At 51.9% G+C, this 23,611-nt stretch overlaps 1 protein-coding gene across 3 annotated transcripts in view; it reads left to right on the top strand.

Annotated features, from left to right (window-relative positions):
- EYA2 (EYA transcriptional coactivator and phosphatase 2) overlaps positions 1–16,661 on the top strand; it is a 267,325-nt gene extending 250,664 nt beyond the window's left edge. For all 3 annotated transcript variants that reach the window (XM_047852863.1, XM_047852864.1, XM_047852865.1), the window contains 4 exons: positions 2,485–2,599; positions 3,537–3,658; positions 8,757–8,857; positions 15,913–16,661. In XM_047852863.1, the coding sequence (XP_047708819.1) occupies positions 2,485–2,599; positions 3,537–3,658; positions 8,757–8,857; positions 15,913–15,993 (419 nt within the window). In that variant the 3' untranslated portion in view covers positions 15,994–16,661. The remainder of the gene's footprint in view (positions 1–2,484; positions 2,600–3,536; positions 3,659–8,756; positions 8,858–15,912) is intronic.
- The last annotated feature ends 6,950 nt before the right edge of the window (positions 16,662–23,611 follow it).

Below are 23,611 nucleotides of genomic sequence, written 5' to 3'. Positions count from 1 at the left end.
ACAGGCTCCAGGCTCTGAGCTGTCAGCACAGAGCCCGACGCGGGGCTCGAACTCACAGACCGCGAGATCGTGACCTGAGCTGAAGTCGGCCGCTCAACCGACTGAGCCACCCAGGCGCCCCGTGAGCACTTCTTAAATGTCACACGTGTCCGGGGAAGGAGAGCAAGTCTGAGGCAAAGCCCCAGGTAGGGGGCAGGCAGACAGAAGCTTGAAGCATGCTTCCTAGCAGGTGCCAAGTCGGAGTGGTTGACGGGCTGGCTACCCATGACAGCACCTGGGGGAAGCCTCTTGCGAAACATACGGCACCGCGCCCCTGAGAGTTTGCATTGTTATCAAGTGCCCCAGCTAAGGGGCCATGGGGAAGGTACAGAGAGAAAGGAAAGCCAGGGGCCACCTGAAGCATTCCTGTCCCACCGAGTGCATTCTCCCTGGTTCAGCACCAACCATGCACCAGCCCCTGCCATACAGTACCTCCCAGGGGCTGGTACCATGGTGCTGAACGAAGCCGGCTTGGTCCCTGCCCTCACGGAGCAGACGGCATAATGGCTGAAGCAGACGTGGAACACGTAATCACACAGATGTGTTTTGAGTTATACCTGTGCCAAGTGCTGTAAAGAAGAAGTGCAGTGTGTTGGCAGAGTATAACATAGAGCTGACCGGGATAAGCCTTCCAGAAGAAAGGACGCTGGAATTGAGTGTGAAGTATTTACGCAAAAAGGGAAGGTGTGGTCCAGGTTCTGAAACGAGGTGTGCAAAGGTCCTGAGACAGGAACAGACTTGATGTTCCAGGGGACAAAGAGGAGGCCACCAGGACGGGAATGGAAGGACCTCAGGGCAATGGCGAGAGGGGAGATTGGCAACCTCGCAGGCACGTGGACTGTGGAGTCCGAACTTCATCTTAAGGGCCTCGACGACTGACAGGATGATGATCAGGTTTAGAAACACCGTAAGGTGGGCTCTGGAGGTCTGCCGCCTGGCTGCCAAACCTGTCTCCATTATGTCCTCCCTGCAGTGAGCAAGTCCGTCAACCTCACACAGCCTCAGTTTCTTTACCTGATTTACACAATGTTATATGTCAATTATATCTCCATTAAAAATAAATAAAAAGAGGGGCGCCTGGGTGGCACAGTCGGTTAAGCGTCCGACTTCAGCCAGGTCACGATCTCGCGGTCCCGCAGTTCGAGCCCCGCGTCAGGCTCTGGGCTGATGGCTCAGAGCCTGGAGCCTGTTTCTGATTCTGTGTCTCCCTCTCTCTCTGCCCCCCCCCCCCGTTCATGCTCTGTCTCTCTCTGTCCCAAAAATAAATAAACGTTGAAAAAAAAAATTTTTTTTTAATAAATAAATAAATAAATAAATAAAAAGAGGGTCCCCCTCTAGGGTCACTGTGAAGATGAACGAAATAAATCATGTTAAGAGCCCAGGACCCTACACATAGTAAGCACTCAATAAATGTTAGTCATTTTTATTTCCTTATCCATTTTTTGTCTCCACTAATAACAGTATGAACTCAATCATCTGCATTTTTTGTTCATCTGTGTATGCAGTGCCTATTACAATACTGAGCACACAGAGGGCACTCCTGAAGTCTTGGTTAGATGGATGGATGGATGGATGGATGGATGGATGGAGGGATGGATGGATGGATAGATGGATGGATGGACAGAGGGATGGATGGATGGATGGACAGAGGGATGGATGGATGGATGGATGGATGGACGGAGGGATGGATGGACAGAGGGATGGATGGATGGATGGACAGAGGGATGGATGGATGGATGGATGGATGGACGGAGGGATGGATGGATGGATGGACAGAGGGATGGATGGATGGATGGATGGGCAGAGGGATGGATGGATGGATGGACAGAGGGATGGATAGATGGATGGATGGACAGAGGGATGGAGGGAGGGAGGGAGGGAGGGAGGGAGGGAGGGAGGGAGGGACAGAGGGATGGATGGATGGATGGACAGAGGGATGGATGGATGGATGGACAGAGGGATGGATGGATGGATGGACAGAGGGATGGATGGATGGATGGATGGATGGATGGACAGAGGGATGGATAGATGGATGGATGGATGGATGGGCAGAGGGATGGATGGATGGACAGAGGGATGGATAGATGGATGGATGGACAGAGGGATGGATGGATGGAGGGAGGGAGGGAGAGAGGGAGGGAGGGAGGGAGGGATGGACAGAGGGATGGATGGATGGATGGATGGATGGATGGACAGGAGGGCAGAGGGAGGGCTGGAAGGATGGGAGGGCGGATGGGTGGATGGGTGGATGAATGGATCAATCAGTAGATGGGTTGATTGACCCATCAATCCCAAAATAAGATTAAAATCACTGGATTAAAGTTGACCTTGGGTGTCATCTGATTTGAAACCCAGAGAACCAGTAGCTACACTCCCCTTCCCTAACCACTACCGCCCAGACTTCTAAAATAATAACTAGCCCATCTTTTTTTCCCTTGTCCATAGGCTTGATAGGAGCTCCCAAAAGAGAGACTTGGCTACAGCTCAGAGCCGAGCTGGAGGCTCTGACCGACCTCTGGCTGACCCACTCTCTAAAGGCGCTCAACCTCATCAATTCCCGGTAGGTGGGAGCCCCCTTTTTCCTTTGCGCCCCTGAACGTTCCCCGATTTGAGGGTGGTGGCTCCTCCATTTCCACACTTGGGAGAACTGGACTCTCCAAATTCTCATTTGCAGGCTTTCCAGACATTTGATAAAGCGGAGGTATTATCAGACACCAGGGACACCTTGTACCGTAGTTGAGCAGATAGCTACGGAGACTTACCAGGGTCCAGCAGAGCCCGAACATTTGTACATAGGTCCATCTTGTCCCATCCACTCTTGCCCACAACACCCACCAGTCACAACACCCTCTAAAAACCATCTTATAGTAGACCGCAGATCATCTGGCACTTACGAGGTAAGGAGCGTCCAGTTTCATTCTGGGCCTCCCAGTAAGTTGCCTCTTGCCCCTAAATAAGATCACCTGGGCCAGAGGACAAATTACCGTCTGTGCTATAGCATCCCAAAATCTCGCGACGCCACACACAAATGGTCACAAAATGGCCGCCGGCTCCATCCCGCTGATGCGTCTTGTTTGACACGCACTCTGGCCCCAAGATGGGAAAGTAATCCATGGCTCCCGGTTTCTGGATTCTGTAAAAATCTCAGAACTGGTAGGTGCTCCCCAGTTCACCCCAGCCCTCACCACTCCCCGTTGTCCACATTAACTCTACATCACCGATAGGCAGCTGCAGCTGCTCAAGTGCAGGCCCCGCCGGACACGTTTTTCTAAATAAAAATATTGCACTCGTGTTTCAGTGTGCCAGGCAGCCTCAGGCTTAAAGGAGAGGAACAGCTGAAAGATCTTTGGGCCCCACTCTCACCTGAACATGACTTAGCCAGAGCTCCCAAACCCCACCAGAATGCCTGCCGACTCCAGGCTCAGGCTGCCGGGTGACCAGGCCTGGCCCAGCTCTACCTTGGTGTTCTGACCCACGGTCTTTTTCTCCGTCCTCAGGCCCAATTGTGTCAACGTGCTGGTCACCACCACTCAACTAATTCCTGCCCTGGCCAAAGTCCTGCTGTATGGACTGGGCTCCGTGTTTCCTATTGAGAACATCTACAGTGCAACCAAGACAGGTAGGGAGAACCCAGACCTCGGGGTGATGCACAGAGGGTGGGTGAGGTTAGCTCTCCATCCCTCGTGTGAAAGGCTTAAGGAAAACGGCACTAGGAAAGCTAAAGAACTTCCTTGTCCAGGGCCATGACTCAGATCCCCAGAACAATCCCACAAACCACGCGCTTCAACCTCAGCCTCCAAAGGAGTTGGTTAGGACCATATTCTAAAGTGTGTGTGTTAGTTAGGATACCTGCAAAGCTGCTGTAACGAATACACCCCCAAATACACGGGCTGACATCAGAATCAAAGCGTATTTCTCCCTCACGTGTCAACAGACCAGAGACGAGTGATCCAGTCTAGTGGGGCAGCTCTGTCCTGAAACTCACACAGAATCCCAGGTCGTTCCCATCTTATTTTTCCACCATCCCCCGTGGGTTTATTCTCATGTGTGTGGTCAAATCAGAATCCTACCACATTGTCATTCTGGCTTGGGTGGGGGGAGGGAGTGTGCATAGAGGAAGGAAAGAGATACACTGTACTTCTACTCACCTCCTGTTGGCCCCAGCTTAGTCACATGGCCATGACTGTTTGCAAGGGAGGCTGGGAAATGTAGTCCATAGCTAAGCGCCATGTCATGGAATTATGTTACTAAGAGGGAAACAGTCCTCACCACAGCATGGCACAGGCTGTGATTTTAATTTTAGGTGGTTACAAGCCACCAAATAATCCTAAATCTAACCTTGAACCACACAGAGAGAAAATGTTTGGGTTTTTTTTAATTCTCTTTTCAGGAGAGAGTCTCAATTTAGTGTTCTCCTGCTTTAACACCTCTCTTAATACTTGAAAATCTCTGGGGCACCTGGGTGGCTCACTCGGTTGGGCATCCTCCTCTGGTTCAGCTCATGATCTCATGGTCCTTGAGTTCGAGCCCCACGTCAGACTCTGTGATGATGGCTCAGAGCCAGGAGCCTGCTTCGGATTCTGTCTCCCTCTCTCTCTGCCCCTCCCCCACTAGCACGCACATGCGCTCGCTCGTGCTCTCTCTCTCTCTCTCTCAAAAATAAACGTTAAAAAAATCTTTTTTTAATTTAATTAAAATAAAAACAAAAGACTTGAAAATCTCCAATATTAGCAGAGAACAAGCCTTAGGCTTAGAGCTTCCATCAGATAAAAGAATTTAATAACTAGAAATTAACAGCATCATTTATCATCAGGGCAAGTCATATTGGTTTTCTTGGGGAGGGGGGTCTTCTTCCATGACCTAAAACTGTATAATAATACAAAATAAATCTAGTTAGTTAAGACTTTTTTTTAAGTTTATTTATTTTGAGAGAGAGAGCGTGCACATGTGTGTGAGTCACAGCAAAGAGCCCCACATGGAGCTTAATCTCATGAACCGTGAGATTATGACCAGAGCTGAAATCAAGTCAGACTCTTAACTGACTGAGCCACCCAGGCACCCCAAGACGTTTTTAATTAGAAATTTTTACCTTTGTTTTCTTCTGTGGAAAAAAAATATATATAGTATACTTCGGAAGCAATTTTCCCAGAGCAGTTTTTGCCTTTAGTGGAGTTCTAGATCTGAACGTTACGGAAAAGTGCCTTTCGATTTTAAAATCCTGGACGTCAGGCCCCAGGTGGCCATTAGAGCCTCTGCAACGGGACCTGGTGAGCCTGTCATTTTCTTTCAGCACAGTCTACTCGTGTGCCTTGGCGGCTTAGTTAGAACCTCTTTTTAAAATATTTTTTATCATGAGGTGCCAGGGTCGCTCAGGCAGTTGAGCGTCTGACTTCGGTTCAGGTTGTGATCTCACCGTCCGTGGGTTCGAGCCCCGCGTCGGGCTCTGTGCTGACTGCTCAGAGCCTGGAGCCTGCTTTGGATTCTGTGTCTCCCTCTCTCTCTCTGCCCCTCCCCTGCTCATGCTCACTCTCGCTCTCGCTCTCTCTCTCAAAACTAAATTAACATTAAAAAAATAAACAAAATTAAATATTTTTATCTTTAATTATGGGAAAATACACATACAATTTACTATCTTAACCATTTTTATGCAGTTCAGTGGTATTAACCACATTCACATTGTTGTTATAACCGTCCCCACCATCCATCTCCAGAACCCTTTCCATCTTGTAGAACCAAAGCTCGATCTGCATTGAACAGCAACTCCCCACTCCTCCCTGCTCTCAGCCCCTGGCGACCACCCTTCTATTTTCTGTCTCTGCGAATGTGACTCCTCGTATAAGTGGAATCATATGATACTTGTCTTTTTGCGATTGGCTTGTTTCACTTAGCATACTGTCCTCAAGGGTCATTTCCATGTGGTGGTGGTAGGTGTCAGATTCCCTTCCTTCTTAAGGCTAATAGTCCGTAATCCGTTCCATGTACATATGACATTTTTTGTATCTACTCATCTGTCAATGGACGCTTGGTTGCTTCCATGTTCTGGCTGTTGCAAAATAATGCAGCTGAAAAAATTAAAAACAGAACTACCCTATGACCCAGCAGTTGCACTACTAGGTATTTATCCAAAGGACACGAAAATGCTGATTCAGAGGGGCACGTGCACCCCAATGTTTATAGCAGCAGTATCGACAATAGCCAAAGTCAATGTCCATTGACTGGTGAATGGATAAAGAAGACGTGGTTTGTATATATATGATGGAGTGTATGTGTATACACACACACACACACACACACACACAGTGGAATATTACTCAGCTATCAAAAAGAATGAAATCTTGCCATTTGCAACTATGTAGGTGGAATTAGAATGTATTATGCTAAGCTAAATAAGTCAGAGAAAGACAAATACCATATGATTTCACTCCTATGTGGAATTTAAGAAACAAAACATAGGGGAAGGGAAGGAAAAATAAGATAAAAGCAGAAAGGGAGGCAAACTGAAAGCCATTGTTAAATACAGAGAACAAACTGAGGGTTTCTGGAAGGGAGCTAGGTGGGGAGATGGGCTAAACGGGTGAAGGGCATTGAGGAGGGCGCTTGCTGGGATGAGCACTGGGTGTTATATGTAAGTGATGAATCGCTACATTCTACTCCTGAAACCATTATTACACTATATGTTAACTAACATGGATTTTAATTTAAAAGTATATATATACTATGTATTTTTAAATGATAAAAGAAATATCAACTTCAAAAAAAGAATGCTAAAGGCACAATTCAACTGTAAAAAAAAATGTGTGTGTGTGTGTGTGTGTGTGTGTGTGTGTGTGTGTGTAGTGATTCCATTCTGTATTTAAATGAATTCGTTTAAGTAAAAATAGAAGTGTGAGTTGATTTTTTTCAAGATTACCTAACAGTGATTCCCAGATTTGGTCCTAACTGTTAATGGTAGTTCTGGAGTATTCGAGAAATTCTGGTCATGTCAAGAGACGATTCATGAACAAACGATCCAGCCAGTGGCCAGATGAGCATCCTGTGATAGAAGTTTTAAAGCCAGGTTTCATGTAACAGCATCTTTTTCCTGTAGATTTTGCACAAAAGGAATCTGTAACCCAGACGCGTCTAAAATGTTTGTCCCGCCCATCGGCTCTGTTTCCACGTCAGAGGCATTAAATCCCATCGGGGAAATGTTTTAGCCACTTGCTTCCCACCTGGGGAGCCTGAAGGTCAACGAGCTGAGGGTGATCCAGGTGGAGACCGCACAGAAATGTGGCCTCCAGCTCCCTGTTTTAACTTGAAAAGCATTATTTTTTCCCAACGGTCAGGTTTCTGCTCTGATGATGCCGCATAACAAACGCTCAGTGGCTCGCAGTGTGGATTTCTCACTCATGGGTCCGGGGCGTCTGCTGTGGCCCCACTAAGCTTGCCTCCGGGTTCCGCTCTGTTCCATATGCGCCCTCACTGTGGGACCAGCGGCCATCAGGGGTACGTTCGTCTCATGACCGATGGCAGACGTGAAGGGGGCCAAGCCACACTACCCACACGCATTTCCCGTGGCAGGTCCCGAGCATTCGGGTGTTGGTCAGAGCAAGTCACGTGGCCGACCCAGTATCAGCGGGGTGGAGAATGGGCTCCACCTGCTGTAGGGAGAGGCACTGCACGGTGGTAACGTCATTCTGTTAACTCACAGTTGTGATTCACAGCTCTGCACCCGGCCTCTGCTCCCACAGAGGAGAAAGCAGGCACAGAGGGATTAACGGTCTGCCGCAGAGCTGAGTCCTACCTAGAGCAGGATAAGAGAGCGGCTCGGAGCTCAAGCAACCGGGGCAGGCAGCCTGGGTTCAAATCCCGGACTCTGTGCTTGCTAGCTGGGTGTCCCAGGCAAGTGACTTGACCTCTCTGTGCCTCAGCTTCTCTGTCTGTAAAAAACTGGATGATCAAAATACCTCTCAGCATAGGACAAAGGGGAATCGTGCGTGCACAACATCCAGCAGTTCCCCGCGGAGCACAAGTGCTCAAACATAACAGTTTTATTATTATTATTATTATTGTTATCGCTACTACTGGCACTACTCCTCCAGTCCTTTTCAAGGCACTTCACGGGCCTCAGTTTCTTTATCTCTAAAACGGGAATTCCATTGATTGCAATTTCATAAGGATTGCCATCATAGTAAATGAATAATGTTAAGTCAGTGGTTCCCAAACGGGGGGGGGGGGAAGCAGTTTGCCTCCCAGGAGATATTTGGCAACATCTGGAGACATTTTTCGTTTTCCAACGGGAGGAGGTGCTACCGGGGAAGCTGCTGCACATCACAACGATCGGGGCAGCACCCCCAGCACAGAGTTACCCAGCCCCACGTGCCAGCACCGCCGAGGCTGGGAAATCCTGCTGTAGGAAGCACTCAGCAGAGTGCTTGGGATACAGACAATCCAGTGAGTGCGGCTACTTTTAGTCATGCTGTTCTCCTTACTCTTCTGCACTTGCTCACACATCAGGATGAGCTAAGATCCGAGTCCAGCTGCGGCTGCCCACGCAGCTGGGCGGAAGGAAACTACAAAGAGGTGGTCCTCACCGGGTAGCAAGGAAAACACGGGCAGGGGAGTCGCCCTGAGGCCCAAGTCTGTCGCCGCGGCCGCAAGCACTTCCTTAGCGATTACGAGTCGCCACAGTGCTGGGTCCCCAGCGTCTTCTCTCTCTTTCCCTCTTGTGCGTGCAGGGAAGGAGAGCTGTTTCGAGAGGATAATGCAGAGATTCGGCAGAAAAGCCGTCTACATCGTGATCGGTGACGGCGTCGAAGAGGAGCAGGGGGCAAAAAAGGTACCTCGTCCGCCTCTCGGCCGCAGGGCCCTTTACCCAGATTTCCTCCACTTCCCAGGCAAAGGCTGGGTCCCCTCCTTCCCAGGCTCTTAGCTCCCAGGCCCCCTCCCGTTTGCAATCGCAGAAGCATCCTGAGTAATTTCCTTCTGCAAATCCCCCTCGGTGCCTTTGGCTGCCGCCCCTGGTAGCCCTGGATTTTTTCTGGGACAACTGCTCGGGAGCCCGGAGACGCTCTGTCAGGGCAGGCTGGTGGGGGGCTGGTGCACGTGTGTGCGCTTTACTTCATACTCACTGATCATATGTTCCAGGAACCCTTCCCAGTTAATAAAGACAGCATTAAGCTAATGAAAAAGAAAATCCTGCATTTGTGATCTCGGGCCCGTGAGGAGAGGGGCAGGGGGCTCTGGTGGCCGCAGCCCTGCTGTTGGAAAAGAAACAGCTGCCAAAGCCCTGGGTCTGGACCTGTCAACAGCATCCCAGAGAGCCTGCCGCCCCCCACCCAGAGGCCTGGGAAGTGGATCGTTAATGTCACAGAGCTTAATTGGGAGGACCTGGTTTCCCCCTTCCCTCCCCAGCGACGGATTCCAGGGAAATGCAGAAACGTTCGGGGTCTTAGTGGACAAAGCCTGAAAAGAGAGGGAGGGCCCCTGGGGTCCCAGGAAAGGGGGCCGGGGGCGGAGCTAGAAGCCCCCCCACCCCCACCTGCAAGGTTCCTCCCCTTCCCAGCCCCTCCGGACTCCACCTTTAGGCCTCAGGCTTCAGCCGCACTTGTGAGGGAAGAATTCCCTGATCAGCTACCTCTCTGGTCCGTCCAGCAACTACCTCCGCGCCCCGTCCATATTCGTTGCTCGGGGCCTGTGTGAGGGGTGGCTTGGAGGCGGACCCTCCAGCTAGTGCGCAAGCTCCATTAGCTGGGCCTCCGCCACCGTGTGCCCGCAGCTGTCACGGTCGCTGGGGAGCCTGCGGTGAGCAGAAGGGGCAGGCTCTCACCCCTCCCTCAGCTCACAGCCTGGGGGCAGGCATGTGTGTGAGGCGGGTGGCCAGAGCTTTGGAGAAGACTAAAGCAGGGACTGCGAAGGGACCAAGGGACCGTGGGGGCGGGACAGGTCGCAAGTGTGGTCAAGGTAGGCCTCGTGCTGGGGGTGACAGGAGAGCAAAGACAAGAGGAGGAGAGCTAGTGAGCCAAGTAGATCTCAGAGGGAAGGCAGCCCTGAGCCAAACCGACTGAGCCACCCAGGCGCCCCCTGAGCTCTCCTTTTTAAAGCAGATTTCTTTAACTTTAAAAATGGATTGATTTAGGGGTGCCCGGGTGGCTCAGTCAGTTGGGCATCCGACTTGATTCCAGCTCAGGTCATGATCTCACATGGGATGGAGTCCCACGGCGCGCTGTGCGCTGACAGTGCAGAGCCCGCTTGGCATTCTCTCTCTCTTCCTCTCTCTGCCCCTCCTCTGCTCCCATGCCCCCCCCCCACCCCCGATAAATAAATTTTTAAAAAATGAATTCATTTAGAGAGAAAAATGTTAAGTAACTAATCAATCGTGATAGAGGTGATACACAAGAAATGACCAAAGCAGTAGCATGGATCACATGAATATTACCACGCGTGAGTGCTGTTCCAGAAACGCTGTGCCAGGTCAAGAGCATGGTCTGTGTGATGAGACGATCCACCGTCAGTGTCTCTAGCGCCCTCTCTCCAAGCTCAGACCTGAGAAGTCTGCCCTAAGCATGTGACCGTGATCAAAATAAAGTTTTGCTTCTATCACAGTTGGACTGGAGAACCAGCTTAGGCCTGTGGTCCTGGCACCCCTTGCCTGCCATCCGGCCGTCACCCAGAGGACGACAGGGCCCTCCGTGGAGGTCCTGACACTTTCCCGCCTTCTCACAATCAGAGAGGGTTTGTTAGGACAGAGTAAGCAGTAAAGGTTCTGAAATGAGCCCTTTCTCTCTAGAAATGAAATGCTAATGGACGATATAACCATAGTGTCCAAAAGGCCAAGGTCCGATGTCATCGGACAGAAATAAAGGGCAAGTTATTATGTGCTCACTTTACCGTGTGCTTCGGTATGTAAATGTTCGGGCACACAATCCCAATGCTTGTGCCCATAAGTGCCGTGGCTGTGGGTGCGACCCGGCAAACGCAGAGGGACACAGGGGTGCAGTCTCGACCGCTCACCACCAGGTCGGGTGCTGCTGTCCTCACGCGCTTTCTCCAAACTGCTGAGCAACTAACTCATGGAAAGATTCCGAATAGAACAAAATACAGGTTTCCTTTGATGTACCCATTGCAGTTCTGGAAATTCAGGTTTGGGGGTGCCTGGGTGGCGCAGTCGGTTAAGCGTCCGACTTCAGCCAGGTCACGATCTCGCGGTCCGGGAGTTCGAGCCCCGCGTCGGGCTCTGGGCTGATGGCTCAGAGCCTGGAGCCTGTTTCCGATTCTGTGTCTCCCTCTCTCTCTCTGCCCCTCCCCCGTTCATGCTCTGTCTCTCTCTGTCCCAAAAATAGATAAACGTTGAAAAAAAAAAAAAAAAGAAATTCAGGTTTGCTTGAGAGCATGCGCAAGCTACTCTGTGTTTATATGTGACCTGCAAAACGTGGGGTCCAGTGATTACGTACGGGTTTCTCCTTGCTTGAATATCTGATAGCACATTCGAAAATCTCCAAAGTCAGGTCCAAGGTGTGTGAAAGGGGGTCGGACACGTGCGCCCCCCCCCCGCCCCCGCAGTGCCCCCAGACCATTAGGGGGGTCAAAATTCACACCTCCGGAAACTTCCGCACTGACCCCTAGAGGGCAGGCTTTTCCTCCTTTGAGAACAGCTAGTCTGGGCTCACCTTCCTGGGCTGGGCCAAGCACCTCCCTGGCCTCACCCTCCCGCCAGCCCTGCTCCCACAGAAAGATTGTGACGGGGAGTGCATAGTCTACCCTAAATCCTAGCTCTGCCGTTTTCGGCTGTGTGGCCTTCGGCAGATGACGCCCCCTCTCTGAGCTGCCTTTCCTTATCTGGAACAGCTGCTGGGAATCTGCACCCAGGGCTGAGCAGAGGAACCATGCATAGTGAGTTCTCACCAGCCCGAAGCTCTGTTATTATTCTGCACACGGCAGTGGGGTGGGGGAGGAAAGATAACACAACCTTTAGAAACTCAGGAGAGCTTCTCTCTCCGGGGGAGCCAGGGGAGAGAGAGAAAATACGAATGCTCGTTTGCACATAATTGTGAAAACTCACCCAAATCTCTCGTTTGCTTGCTCCGAGCCCATGGGAGAAGCACTTTGCTGCGACCTGCGGAGGAGGAGGGGGTGGGGGGTCCCCAGCAGGGACTGGGCGGGAGCATCTCAGCAGGGCCGGTGCCTGGAGCGGGGCTGGGGTGGCCGGAGACGCCCGGCAGCAGGGTACACAGTAGAGAGGCCGCTCCCTCGGTCCCGTAAAAACATCCACAGGCTTCCGGGACCCGGGCTCCTTCCGTGTTGTTGCTCTGCCATTTCCGGTGCTGCTCTTGCCACCGCCCACGTCCACACTGCGGCGACCGGGGAGGATGCCTCTTCCCCCGAAGGGCGCGGGCGGTCCCGGGGGACCCCACGCTGCTCGCGTCCCATTGGCCGGATCTGAATCACGTGATCCCACCTGGCTCCGGAGCCCGCTGGGAGATGCAGCGTTTGTTCTCAGCCACCCAGTCCCCTCACTAAGAAAAAAGGAGGCCGCTTCTGCGAGAGAAGGGGGGGAACGGATGATGGAGGCCGCTGGCAGTCTCCGTCGCCACGGGCCTGTGGCAGGGCTGTGACCGGCACCTCGCGGCACCTGGCCTAACCCCGTGCCCTTACCCACGCCTCCTGATTACTGACCTCATCGTTTAACTTAATCTTCAACCCTCCCTGCAAAGTGGGTAGCGTTTGCTTCAGTTTACAGAGGACGTATCTGAGACCCAGAGAGGTTAATGAACGCACCTAAGGTCACACAGCTGTACACGCCAGCGGATGTGTGTTTTGCTCCAGATGCCAAGCGGGAAGGGGGTGGGCCTAGGAGTTTCGAGCACTCCCCACCCCCCAGCTGGTCACACAAGAGTGAGAGGGCACACACACCGCTGTATACTGAGCTCCCCCCGAAAACCTCCGCCAGTGTCTAAAGCAGCAGCCCCAGCCCATTAGCGAGCAGCGCTGTGCACCAGCCACTCTCCCGGCCTGATGGATGGGAGTCATTAGCCCAGGCTGCCGGACACCCGAGCAGCGTGAAATACGGCGACCGGACAAGGGGCTGTGACTGTTCGGGCTGACAGGGTTGTTAATATCTCCATTTTAGTGGGTCATTTGTCTCCACCTCTCCACGAGTGATAAATCCACCTGCGTTCTAGGGCTGGGATCGAGGTGGCCGAGACGTTCTCTTCCCCCTTTGCTCATTTCGTCCCAGAAAAATGAATTACACTGTTTAAGGGGAGACAGGATTGGCCGGGCAGGAACCAAAATCCATCTTTGCAGAGAAGGGAAGGTTTGGCTGAGGTGAGGAGGGGGTCGGGGAGCTGGGGCAACAGGAAGGCATTAAAGAAATGGCATCTGCTGCCCGTGATGGGTGGTGTTCTGCTTCCTTTGAGCGAAAGAAAAAAGGATGTGTTCACTGAGGACTTAGAGAAACTCACCTTGCCACTTCCCCCCTCCCTCCTCTTCACTCCTGTGTGTGTTTCTTGAGCACCTACTATGTGCCAGGAGCCACGCAATGCAGTAGTGGATGTGACATTCCAAGCCCCAACTCACCTCAGGGCCTTTGCACTGGCTTTGTCTTCTGCCTTGACTACCCAAACACACAGGTTTGCACATCCTTGCCTGCTTAAGTGTCACTCCCTAGAGAGGCCTTTCTTGACCCAGCTATCAGAATAGATGTCCTCCCCCAGCTGCTCTCTGCCCTGCCTCCCTGCTCTATCTCCATCACAGTGCTCACAAGACAAAACCATCTTGGTCATTTCGTGCCTCTGGATTTCTTATCTGTGGCTCCAGCGAGAACCCTGTGTGTGCGTGCGCCACCCCTGCAGGAGGCTCCAGGGAGGGCACAGCAGTGGACAATCAGAGACCCCGCCTTCGGGATGCTCTCCCCGTCTCAAGATCCTTCACTTAATCACATCTGCAAAGTCCCTTTTGCCGTGTGAGGTCACATATTCACGGGTTCTGGGGATTGGGACCTGGATGGACATCTTTGGGGGGCTATTATTCCACCTGCCACAGTCGAGAAAGGTAAAGATCAACAATGATATAAAGAATTCGCAGAGTGATACGTGCAGAGTCCCCAGAGGCAGGGAAGGATTTGATGGGTTCCAGGACCCAACAGGATGCCTGTATAGTTTCTAGCCTGTGGATGTAGAATCTCAGAGGGCAGGACTCCGTGCATCCAGATGTTCATCAAGCACCATCTGTTCTCTTTGTAAATAATTTAAGGCCAATGGCTGTCTGGAGGACGCTCAGAATCTCTTAGCTGCAGGTAGCAGAAAGCCCATGTAATGACGAGTTAAACACTTGCTCACCTAACAACCTTAGAAGTAGATGCCCCAGCTTATTTTTCGCCAAGCATCCCTATCATCTTGCTCTGCCTTTCTAACCATCTTTGGCTTTTTTCGTTTCTGATTTGTTGCCTCGTGATCTCAAAATGGCTGCCACAGCTCCAGACATCACATGCCAACGTGACACCATCCAAATAGGATGGGAAAGTAAGGAGGAAAGTCTCTTCTCCGGTGCCACTCTCTAATCCTGGAGGAAAACCTTTCCCAGAAGCCCCTCGCCCCTTCCTCCTGGGCTTTCAGTGGGTCACAAGTCAGGAGGGATACAGGACACATCACTGGCAAACAAGGCCTGGCATTGCCACAGCTTGCTTAGAAATCATAACTCATCCCCTAGGCCTGGGCACAGTGCTGCCAAATTCGGGGTTCCGGAAGCAAGAAAGGAGAGGGGGCGTTGGGCAGGCAACAACTTTAGCCAATGATTAAATTGTCCAGCGATAAAAACGTACCCGGCCTTCTCCTCCGAGCCTGACATAACATCTCTGTGGCTCAGTCTCCTCATCTGTAACACAAGACAGGGTGCCTCTCTCAGAGATCAGTGACCTGGTTCAAGGAGGTGATGCGTGTGACACGTTCAGCACGGTGCCTGGCACGGGACAGATGTTAATGATTCTGTGATGACGGTGATTATGATGCTAATTAGTTCTGGCTTGCCGGTGATTGAACTTCGGTTAAATCCATTTTTTTTTCTTTCTCCTCCCCCACTTGCAAAAGGTGCTTGTGTTTTTGCCTCCAGGTTTTTTGTGGGCTTGGGCGGCTTCAGGGAGCAGTAAACACAGAGCCCTAGCCCAGGGTCTGACTCCGCAACGGTAGATTTAAGAGACTATTATTTGATTTTGTTTTAACGTTTATTCATTTTGGAGAGACAGAGAGAGAGTGCGAGCAGGGGAGGGGCAGAGAGAGAGAGAGACAGAATCCAAAGCAGGCTCCAGGCTCTGAGCTGTCGGCACAGAGCCCGACGCGGGGCTCGAACCCATGAACCGTGAGATCATGACCTGCACCGACGTTGGACGCTTAACTGAGCCCCCCGGGTGCCCCTAACAGACTATTATTTAAAACCCTGGGTATCACAGGCGGTCTCGCTGGGACCTGCTCGGTCAGTTTAGATGGAGATTAGCACATGTCAGGGAGGGGTGAAAGTCGCAGGAGCACCGGTGGAGACTCTGATCGTGAAGTAGCAGGATCAAGGCCAGTGTTCTAAGAAGGACGGCTTTGTCACTGCGTGACTTCTTTCCGGGTCAGCGCACCACCGAAGGCCACGCCGGTCCCGGGGGAGGGCAGAGCATCAGATAGTATCCCAGGCAGCACGGGCCTCGAGGGGAACAGAGACCGTGGCCGGACCGGTGGACCCTGGCCAGACAGGGGGTCTGCCTCCTGGCTCGGGAAACACCCACGGGCCACGCTGACATGGGTGGACTTCTCGTCGGGCTCCAGCTGTGGGCACAGGGAGGGGGTGGCCGGCGGGAGGCGCCGGGCAGGGCCATAACCCAGCGGCTGGCGTCCTGTGTTCCTTCTGTTCCAGCACAACATGCCCTTCTGGCGGATATCCTGCCACGCCGACCTGGAGGCGCTGCGGCACGCCCTGGAGCTGGAGTATCTATAGCAGGACCCCCGGCCTCGCCACCTGCCACCCCGGGTGCCTCCCACCCACCCGGGGCCCTCGCCTCCCCCGCCTCCTCGCCAGATGCCGGACCCCGGGCGCGGGCCCCGCGGCCGAGGGGACGTGCCTGGCGACCGTCTCAGAAGCCGTCCTCGCAGTCCACGTGGGTCCTGAGACGCAGAGCGCCCGGCAGGGGCTTGGGGATATTTAACTTTGGAGGAAAGGGCTGGCTGGGAGTCTGGGCTTCTCCACAAGACTCAACGGAACAAAAGCGACTTATTGCTGATTTGGGGGCGGGCTGGCGGTGAGGAGGGGGACGGGCTTGGGTTCTACTTTTCCTTTTTAATTTATGGACTGATCTCACTACTCCGGTATTACGCTCTCGTGCCTGTGTTGTCGGTTTTCTTAGTCGTTGGCTGGGCTTGGTTTTCTAAACTGGCATGCGGAGCCGTGCAGCTCTAACTGAAGCGCTCTCGGCTCCAAGTTGTGCTTTGGGGGGACAATCATTCCTTGAACAATTGGTGAGGGAGGCGATTCGGGGCTGATGGGAAGACGGTTGCTTATCTTTGTTTCTAAGGACCTAACCTGACGTCATGTGGACAGTGCACGTGCCTTATGCTGCCATCTTGTTTTCTAGGGGGAGGGGACCCTGGGGAGGCGGCGGTACTTTGTGACGGATAAAAGGCATTAAATAAACCCACGTTTACATTTTGAAGTGGGGTAGGGTGTCGCTACTTTATGACCACTCTTCTTAAGGCCTCCATTACGTCTGTTTTAATAGGCTTTAGTAGACTTCGAGCCATCCCCACAGGAAGATGTTTGGGTGACACAGATAGACCTGCCCCTTAATCCTGACATTAACCACCTAGGTGGTCAACTACTTTTCTGCTGTTGTGACTAAATGTCCAAGGCTGGGTCTGAGGGAAACTGGGAGGCCACAGTCTGTAAGGTAAGTGTGTTAGCCTGAATTCTAGAGGACTCAGGGCTCCCAGTGGTCAAGGACAGCATCTTCCTCATTCGGTATACTCAGTGCCCATAAGAGCCTGACACAGGTACAGCATTTATTGAAAGTTGAATGATGGATGGATAGATGGATGGATGGATGGACGGGTGGATAGATGGATGGATAGACAGATGGATGGTCAGATGGGGGATGGATGGATGGATGGTAGACGGATGGATGGATAGATGGATGGATGGACAGATGGTCAGATGGGGGATGGATGGATGGATGGATGGATTGACGGATGGTAGATGGATGGATAGACAGATGGATGGTTAGATGGGGGATGGATGGTAGATGGATGGACGGATGGATAGATGGATGGAGAGACAGATGGTCAGATGGGGGATGGATGGATGGATGGACGGATGGTAGATGGATGGATGGATGGATGGATGGATAGATAGATGGATGGTCAGATGGGGCATGGATGGACGGATGGTAGATGGATGGATGGACAGATGGATAGATGGATGGATAGATGGATGGTCAGATGGGGGATGGATGGGTAGATGGATGGATGGATGGATGGACAGATGGATGGTCAGATGGGGGATGGATGGATGGACAGACAGATGCTAGATGGATGGATGGATAGATGGATGGATGGATGGATAGACAGATGGATGGTCAGATGGGGGATGGATGGTAGATGGATGGATGGATGGATAGATGGATGGAGAGACGGATGGTCAGATGGGGGATAGATGGATGGATGGATGGATGGACGGATGGTAGATGGATGGATGGATGGATGGATAGATAGATGGATGGTCAGATGGGGGATGGATGGACGGATGGTAGATGGATGGATGGACAGATGGATAGATGGATGGATAGACAGATGGATGGTCAGATGGGGGATGGATGGATGGGTGGGTGGTGGATACCTAAGATTCATTGGCCCCAGGCTATCTTCACTGTTTCCCCAGCAGTATCTTGCAGCTCTTGAGAACAATCTTAGAGTAACTGGACTATACAGCACTCACAAACAAAAGCCCTTGGCCTCCCAGAAGTCTGGACATGACTCCAGAACCTCCTGACAGCCCAGTATAAGGACAGAGACCCAACAAAGTCCTCAGGTCAACCTCTGAGGCTGAAGGTATCTGCCTATCCAAGGGTTTTAGAAATCAGAGGGCCGCCATTGGGATTCCTTTCAGTTGCAAAGGACAAAAACACAACAAAGGGGTTTAAACAAAACACAAAACAGAACTCTCTGGCTTCCTTGACTGACAAGTTTCGGGATGCGCGACCTCAGTCACCCCCCACACTCCCATCCCAAATGCAGAACTCGAAAAATGGCTTTAAAATTTTTAATCCAGTCTTTTCTCTCCATCCTTGGACTCTTTAATTTGGTTTCATTTATAGGCAATAGTCCACATGCCTAGGGCAGATTTCCATTGATACAGCATTAGTTCCTAAAAGGCCACTTGTTTTGGGAAGCTTGGTTTAATGTATTATGTGAGTTAACAAATGTCCTTGTGGCTTAAATATTTTGAGTTGGTTCTTCCTTAGTTATTTGCAACCAAAAGCATCCCAACTTATATAGCACATAATACTGTTAGTAACAGTAGTAGGATATCACATGGGCTCAGATTTCTACTCAGGAAATCAATCGTTCACATTACCAATAGCTGGAGCAGAGTATTTTTTTCATCAGTTATTAACCAAGCATCTAAAATTCACTGGCAGTGGGACACCTGGGTGGCTCAGTTGTTTAAGCGTCTGATTCTTGATTTTGGCTGAAGTCACGATCTCACAGTTGGTGAGGTTGAGCCCCGCGTCAGGCTCTGTGCTGACAGTGTGGAGCCTGCTTGGGATTCTCTCTCCCCCTCTTTCTGCCCCTCCCCTGCTCGCACTTTCTAATAAACAAATAAATAAGCAAACAAACACTTTTTCTAATGACTTAACTAAAAGAGGGTCAATTTCACTCATACGTTGAGATGCCATTTTCCACATCAGATTGACCAAAGTTTGGAAACTGTAGGACTCCTAGGAGCTGTGGGCCCTTCGGACGCTGCTGGTGGAGCTGAAACTGGCACTTTGCACAACTCCTAAAGAGGGGAAGTCGGCAATATTTATCCAACTTGTAAATCTTAGCAATTCCGCTTCTGAGAATTTATCTACAGCTATATCTACGTAGGTGTGAAAACTCCATACAGACTTATTTTCTACAACACTGTTGGGAATAGCAAAGAATGAAAACAACCCAAATACCCATCAGTGGTGAACGGGGTTAGATTACAATATGGCCGCATAATGGAGTACCGTGCAACCACGAAAAAGAACAAGAATATTCCTATGGATCCGTTTGGGAAGATCTCGTGAACACAGAAGTACGAAGGGCCAGTTTCAGAATGGCACGCGGCACTTTTTGTGTAAAAATGAGGAAAAAGTGAAACCTGCATGATCATATTGGCAGAAAGAAACTCGGGAAGAAGATATAAGAAATTTATAAAAAGCGACCCGTAGGGACTATCAGACATACGGGTAAGGGGCAGAGTGCCTTATTTATATATTTCATGCTGTGAATCAGTTACTATAAGACTGTCTTAAAGATCGAGACGCGCCTGGGTGGCTCAGTTAAGCGTCTGACTTTGGCCCAGGTCATAGTCTCACGGTTCGTGAGTTCGAGCCCCTCATCGGGCTCTGGGCTGCCAGCTCAGAGCCTGGAGCCTGCTTCGAATTCTGTGTCTCCCTCTATCTCTGCCCCTCCCCCACTCACATATTCTCTCTCTCTCTCTCTCTCTCTCCAGGAGTAAATAAACATTAAAACAATAAAATAAAAAAGAGATCACAGGATCTGTCCAGTGAAACATTTAGGGTCCAAAAAGCAGCCTCTTGTCCAGGGGGTAAACACTGAGGGTCTTTCTGTGGGTTGAGACTTTCTGTGACTTTCAGAATACCCGGGGTGGGGTTGCAGGGTCAGCGATGGGGGTTTCTCTCCTCCTCAGACGCTCGCTGGAGTCCAGAAGGAAGCCTTGGGGTGATGCAGCAGAGTAACCAGAAAGGTGTGGGGGGTGCTGTGGCCACATCCGAGCAGGTGGCCCTGGAGCTCAGTCCTGGATGGTGAGAAAATCCAGGGAAAGCACTCCAGGGGGAGACACAGGAAGTACACAGCTTGCGGGCAAGCAAAGCCTCGGACCTGGAGGGAAACAAGGGGAACCCGGAAAGACTGGAGCTGAGGACAAAGGTCATGGGGTGGGCAGGTAAGGCCCCGGCGGGTGTGGTTGGATCCTTTTGGTTCTGAATTTGGAGTTTTACTGGAGTTGGCATTTGATTCTCAATCCGATGAGAACACACCCGAGAGTTCTAATCAGGAGAGTGGCCTGAGCTGATTTACATTTTTAAAAAATCACCCTGGCTACTGGGGGTGGGGGCGGGGGGGGGGGGGCACGGATGGTTTGGAGAGAGAAGGATGGAGGTAGGGTGTCCGGTCAAAAACAACTGGGTTCCTCATAAACTTAAAGGAGACGTTTAAATTTCATTGTATAACCTACACACACAGTTTCCCGCACAAAACTCAAGCGTGCGTCTTGATGCATTGTTACCTAGGATCACACCGGGTAACCACCACTCAGACAAGACGGAAGAGGTTTCCAGGTCCCCAGAAGGCTCCCTCGCGCCCTTCCCGGCCTCTACCCACATTCCACCGCTGTCCGGATTCCTGACCAGTCAGTCTCCCCACGGCGCTTTCAGCCCCGGTCGGTGCCAGCTCAGCGCTGGTGAAGCTATGCCTGCCGGTGACCACCAGAGGGCAGTGCGACCCCACAGCTGGCCGGAGCCAGCAGGTGCCACTTCATTAAAAGGCCTGAAAATGCAGGGCTGCCCTTGAAAAGATTCAGAAAGCACTGCCATCAGGCCGTGCCCATGCTTCAGCGATGGCTTCGACGAAATGGCAGCGCCGTTGACATTGCGTCCAGGCCTAAGACTTGATCCATTGACCTGCCGTGGCCACGATGGGGATCCCAGCAGACAGCTGTGTCTACGCGGAAAGGCAAAGGGACGCGACGGCAGCCACAGCCCTGCGAAGGGCAAGAACAAGCTGTTCCCGTGTTTAGCAATGTGCGTGTGATCAGAGTTAAAGCTGTTTGGGAAAAAATGCCCGGATTTCTTTTTATATCCTGAAGTCCATTCAAGGGCAGTGCTAAGCCAAATACAGCCAGACACGGACTGTAAAATCCAGCAGGGAGTATTTGGCCCCAGATGAAGGACTTGGTAAGCCCTGGCTGTGGGTGAGGTGCCCTTGCAGACCCCACCCCCTACTCCATGGGTAGCCGAGTTGGCAGAGTCCCTGGCCTCTTTGGCCGTGGCCCTCGGATCCTGCCGGCCACCGGGCGTGGTTGAATGAGAAGCTGCAAACGCAAGCCCGGCTTCTGACATCTATTAAGCACCTGCTCTGTCCCAGGCACTGGGCTAAGCAAGCCCTCGACCTGCATTAGCTCGTGCCAGTCTCACCACCGCCCGTGGCCCTGTCTGGAGATGAAGGATCGTGTGGTGATCAGGCCGTGGACACTGGGTTAAATCCCAGTTCTTCCTGTTACTATCTGCGGGAACTTCACCCTCTGGACCTCCCTCTTCAGCTGCAAAACGGGGGTGACAGTAGAACCCACCTCACGGGTCATCGACAGCACCAGATGCACACAGACACGACCAGCACTTGGAACACTGGCTCTCGGACTTTTCTGACTGCGTTCCACAGTGAGAAGTCCATGTTCCATCAGACCGAGGACCGCGTATGGATGTGTACGAGTGTGTGAATACGAATGTGTATGTATCGTGTGTGTCTAAAATAGGTTTCACAAAGCGATGCCCACCCATCCTGTTACATTCCATCCTGTTCTATTTCGCCCTTAAGTGATGCAGGTCACGATGCACTAGATCAATTTCGCTCACAACCCATTGTTTGCAAAATACTAGTTTAGAACAAGGTCTGGCAAACGAAAGCTCATCATCCAATTAACTGCCGTCTTTGTAAGCCCAGTTTTACAGAGGGGGAAACTGAGGCCCAGAGAGGTGTTGTGGCTTGCCCCTGACCTTGCAGCTGGAATGTGGCAGAGCTTGGACCCCAACCCAGCATCTTTGACTGCTAAATTAGTGTTCTTGGGTCAAGGTTGCCCAGCGGCGGCTCACACTTAAAACTTGAGAGATTTAATTCAAGATCTACTTCTCTCCAGGAACAGCGGAGGATTATGCCAATCCTGAGCCTGCGTGCACACGTGGTCAGCCAGAGCCACCCCGCAGCTTCCCCTTTTCACTGAGGCTCCTCGCCAGGCTCGCTGTTTACCACAGTCCCCGCCACACCCTGTTGTCTCCCCACCACACCATTTACCATCACACATGGCAGCTGCTTTTTTTCCATAGTGAAGAGATGCTTTTCTATCAAAAGAGGACGCGTAAAGGAAATTCTCTTCTGCAGAGCGAAGGGATGTCGGCACTCAGTTGTACAAGCTGTCTAGAACCCAGCTGACCTGGCCTTGGACCGGGCCAGGGAGGCAATGGTTTTCCATTAATATCACTCCCCGACGAGAGCCCTGGGCCAGATGGCAAAGCCAAGGGTTTGATCCCAGGCCGCGACTCTGGGTGAGAAATGACTTGTTCAGGTTCAACCATGGCTCCTCCTTCTGCTGAACCTTCCCGAATCGAGAGGCTGGAAAGCTGAAAACTTCTGCGGGCTCCCTTACAGCCAGGGGTCTGGAGCACCGAAGGGTCCACAGATCAGTTGCGTTCACAAGAGACGTGTATTTGGTACTGCGTAAGTGTGTAAGTGGGAGAGAAGGGAGGCTGCACCCAGGGCATCCAGCCTGCAGGTGCAGGCCAGAGCAAAGCTGGTGCCGGGCAGGACCCAGGAGCTGGGCAGCTGCTACCAGATGGACAGCGATGCTTCCTGATCCTGCGGGAGGAGCAGCCCGGCTCCTCACCGCCCACCCCGTGGCCAGTCCCTCAGCGCGTCCTCCCTGCGATCCTGCAGACACTCATGTGTCACATCCAACCAGGGAAGCAGTCAGATTGGGCCCATGGGTTTGGGGTAAGAAATGTATTATGGGAGTTCGACCTTCTACAGGGGTCAGAGGAGTTCAGGAAGTGAAATTCTGAAAAGTGGCACCTGGAGTCACCAGTGAGGCATGTCCGGCCACCAAAGTGAGTCTGCGGACAGGCTCCGGAAGAGAAACCGACTGGGGGGACGCTTGGCCTCTGCAGCCAAGCACCGGGGGTGGGCCAGGTGTCAGAAACGAGACCTGGGCGCAGCACGGAGGACAGCAGCGACACGCTGGAGCCCGAGGGCACACCTGCACCTGTCACCACCTGTAGCCACAGCGACCTTGCAAGAGAAGAGACGGCTGCTCCCCTTCCGCCTTCAAAATCTCACCCAAGTTCCTCTTTTGGTCAATTCCAGCTCCGCACCCTTCAAGGAAAGGGATTCTGGGAAACGTAGTTCCAGCCCCACCAGCTTGACTCAAGTCGCACTACAGACGGGTTTGCTCATGAAACCCTCGCGCTCTACCTGGCTGGGTGAATTCTGCTCTCGACAACTGACCTGACAGAGACTGCGGGCAATTCTGCGGTGGTGGCTATTGATGTTTTTGTCAACCCAAGGCCTTTTGTTTGCACAATTTC

This window comes from Prionailurus viverrinus, chromosome A3, assembly GCF_022837055.1.
Source record: "Prionailurus viverrinus isolate Anna chromosome A3, UM_Priviv_1.0, whole genome shotgun sequence".
Classification (NCBI taxonomy): Eukaryota; Metazoa; Chordata; class Mammalia; order Carnivora; family Felidae; genus Prionailurus; species Prionailurus viverrinus.
This window is presented reverse-complemented; position numbering and strand designations above follow the sequence as displayed.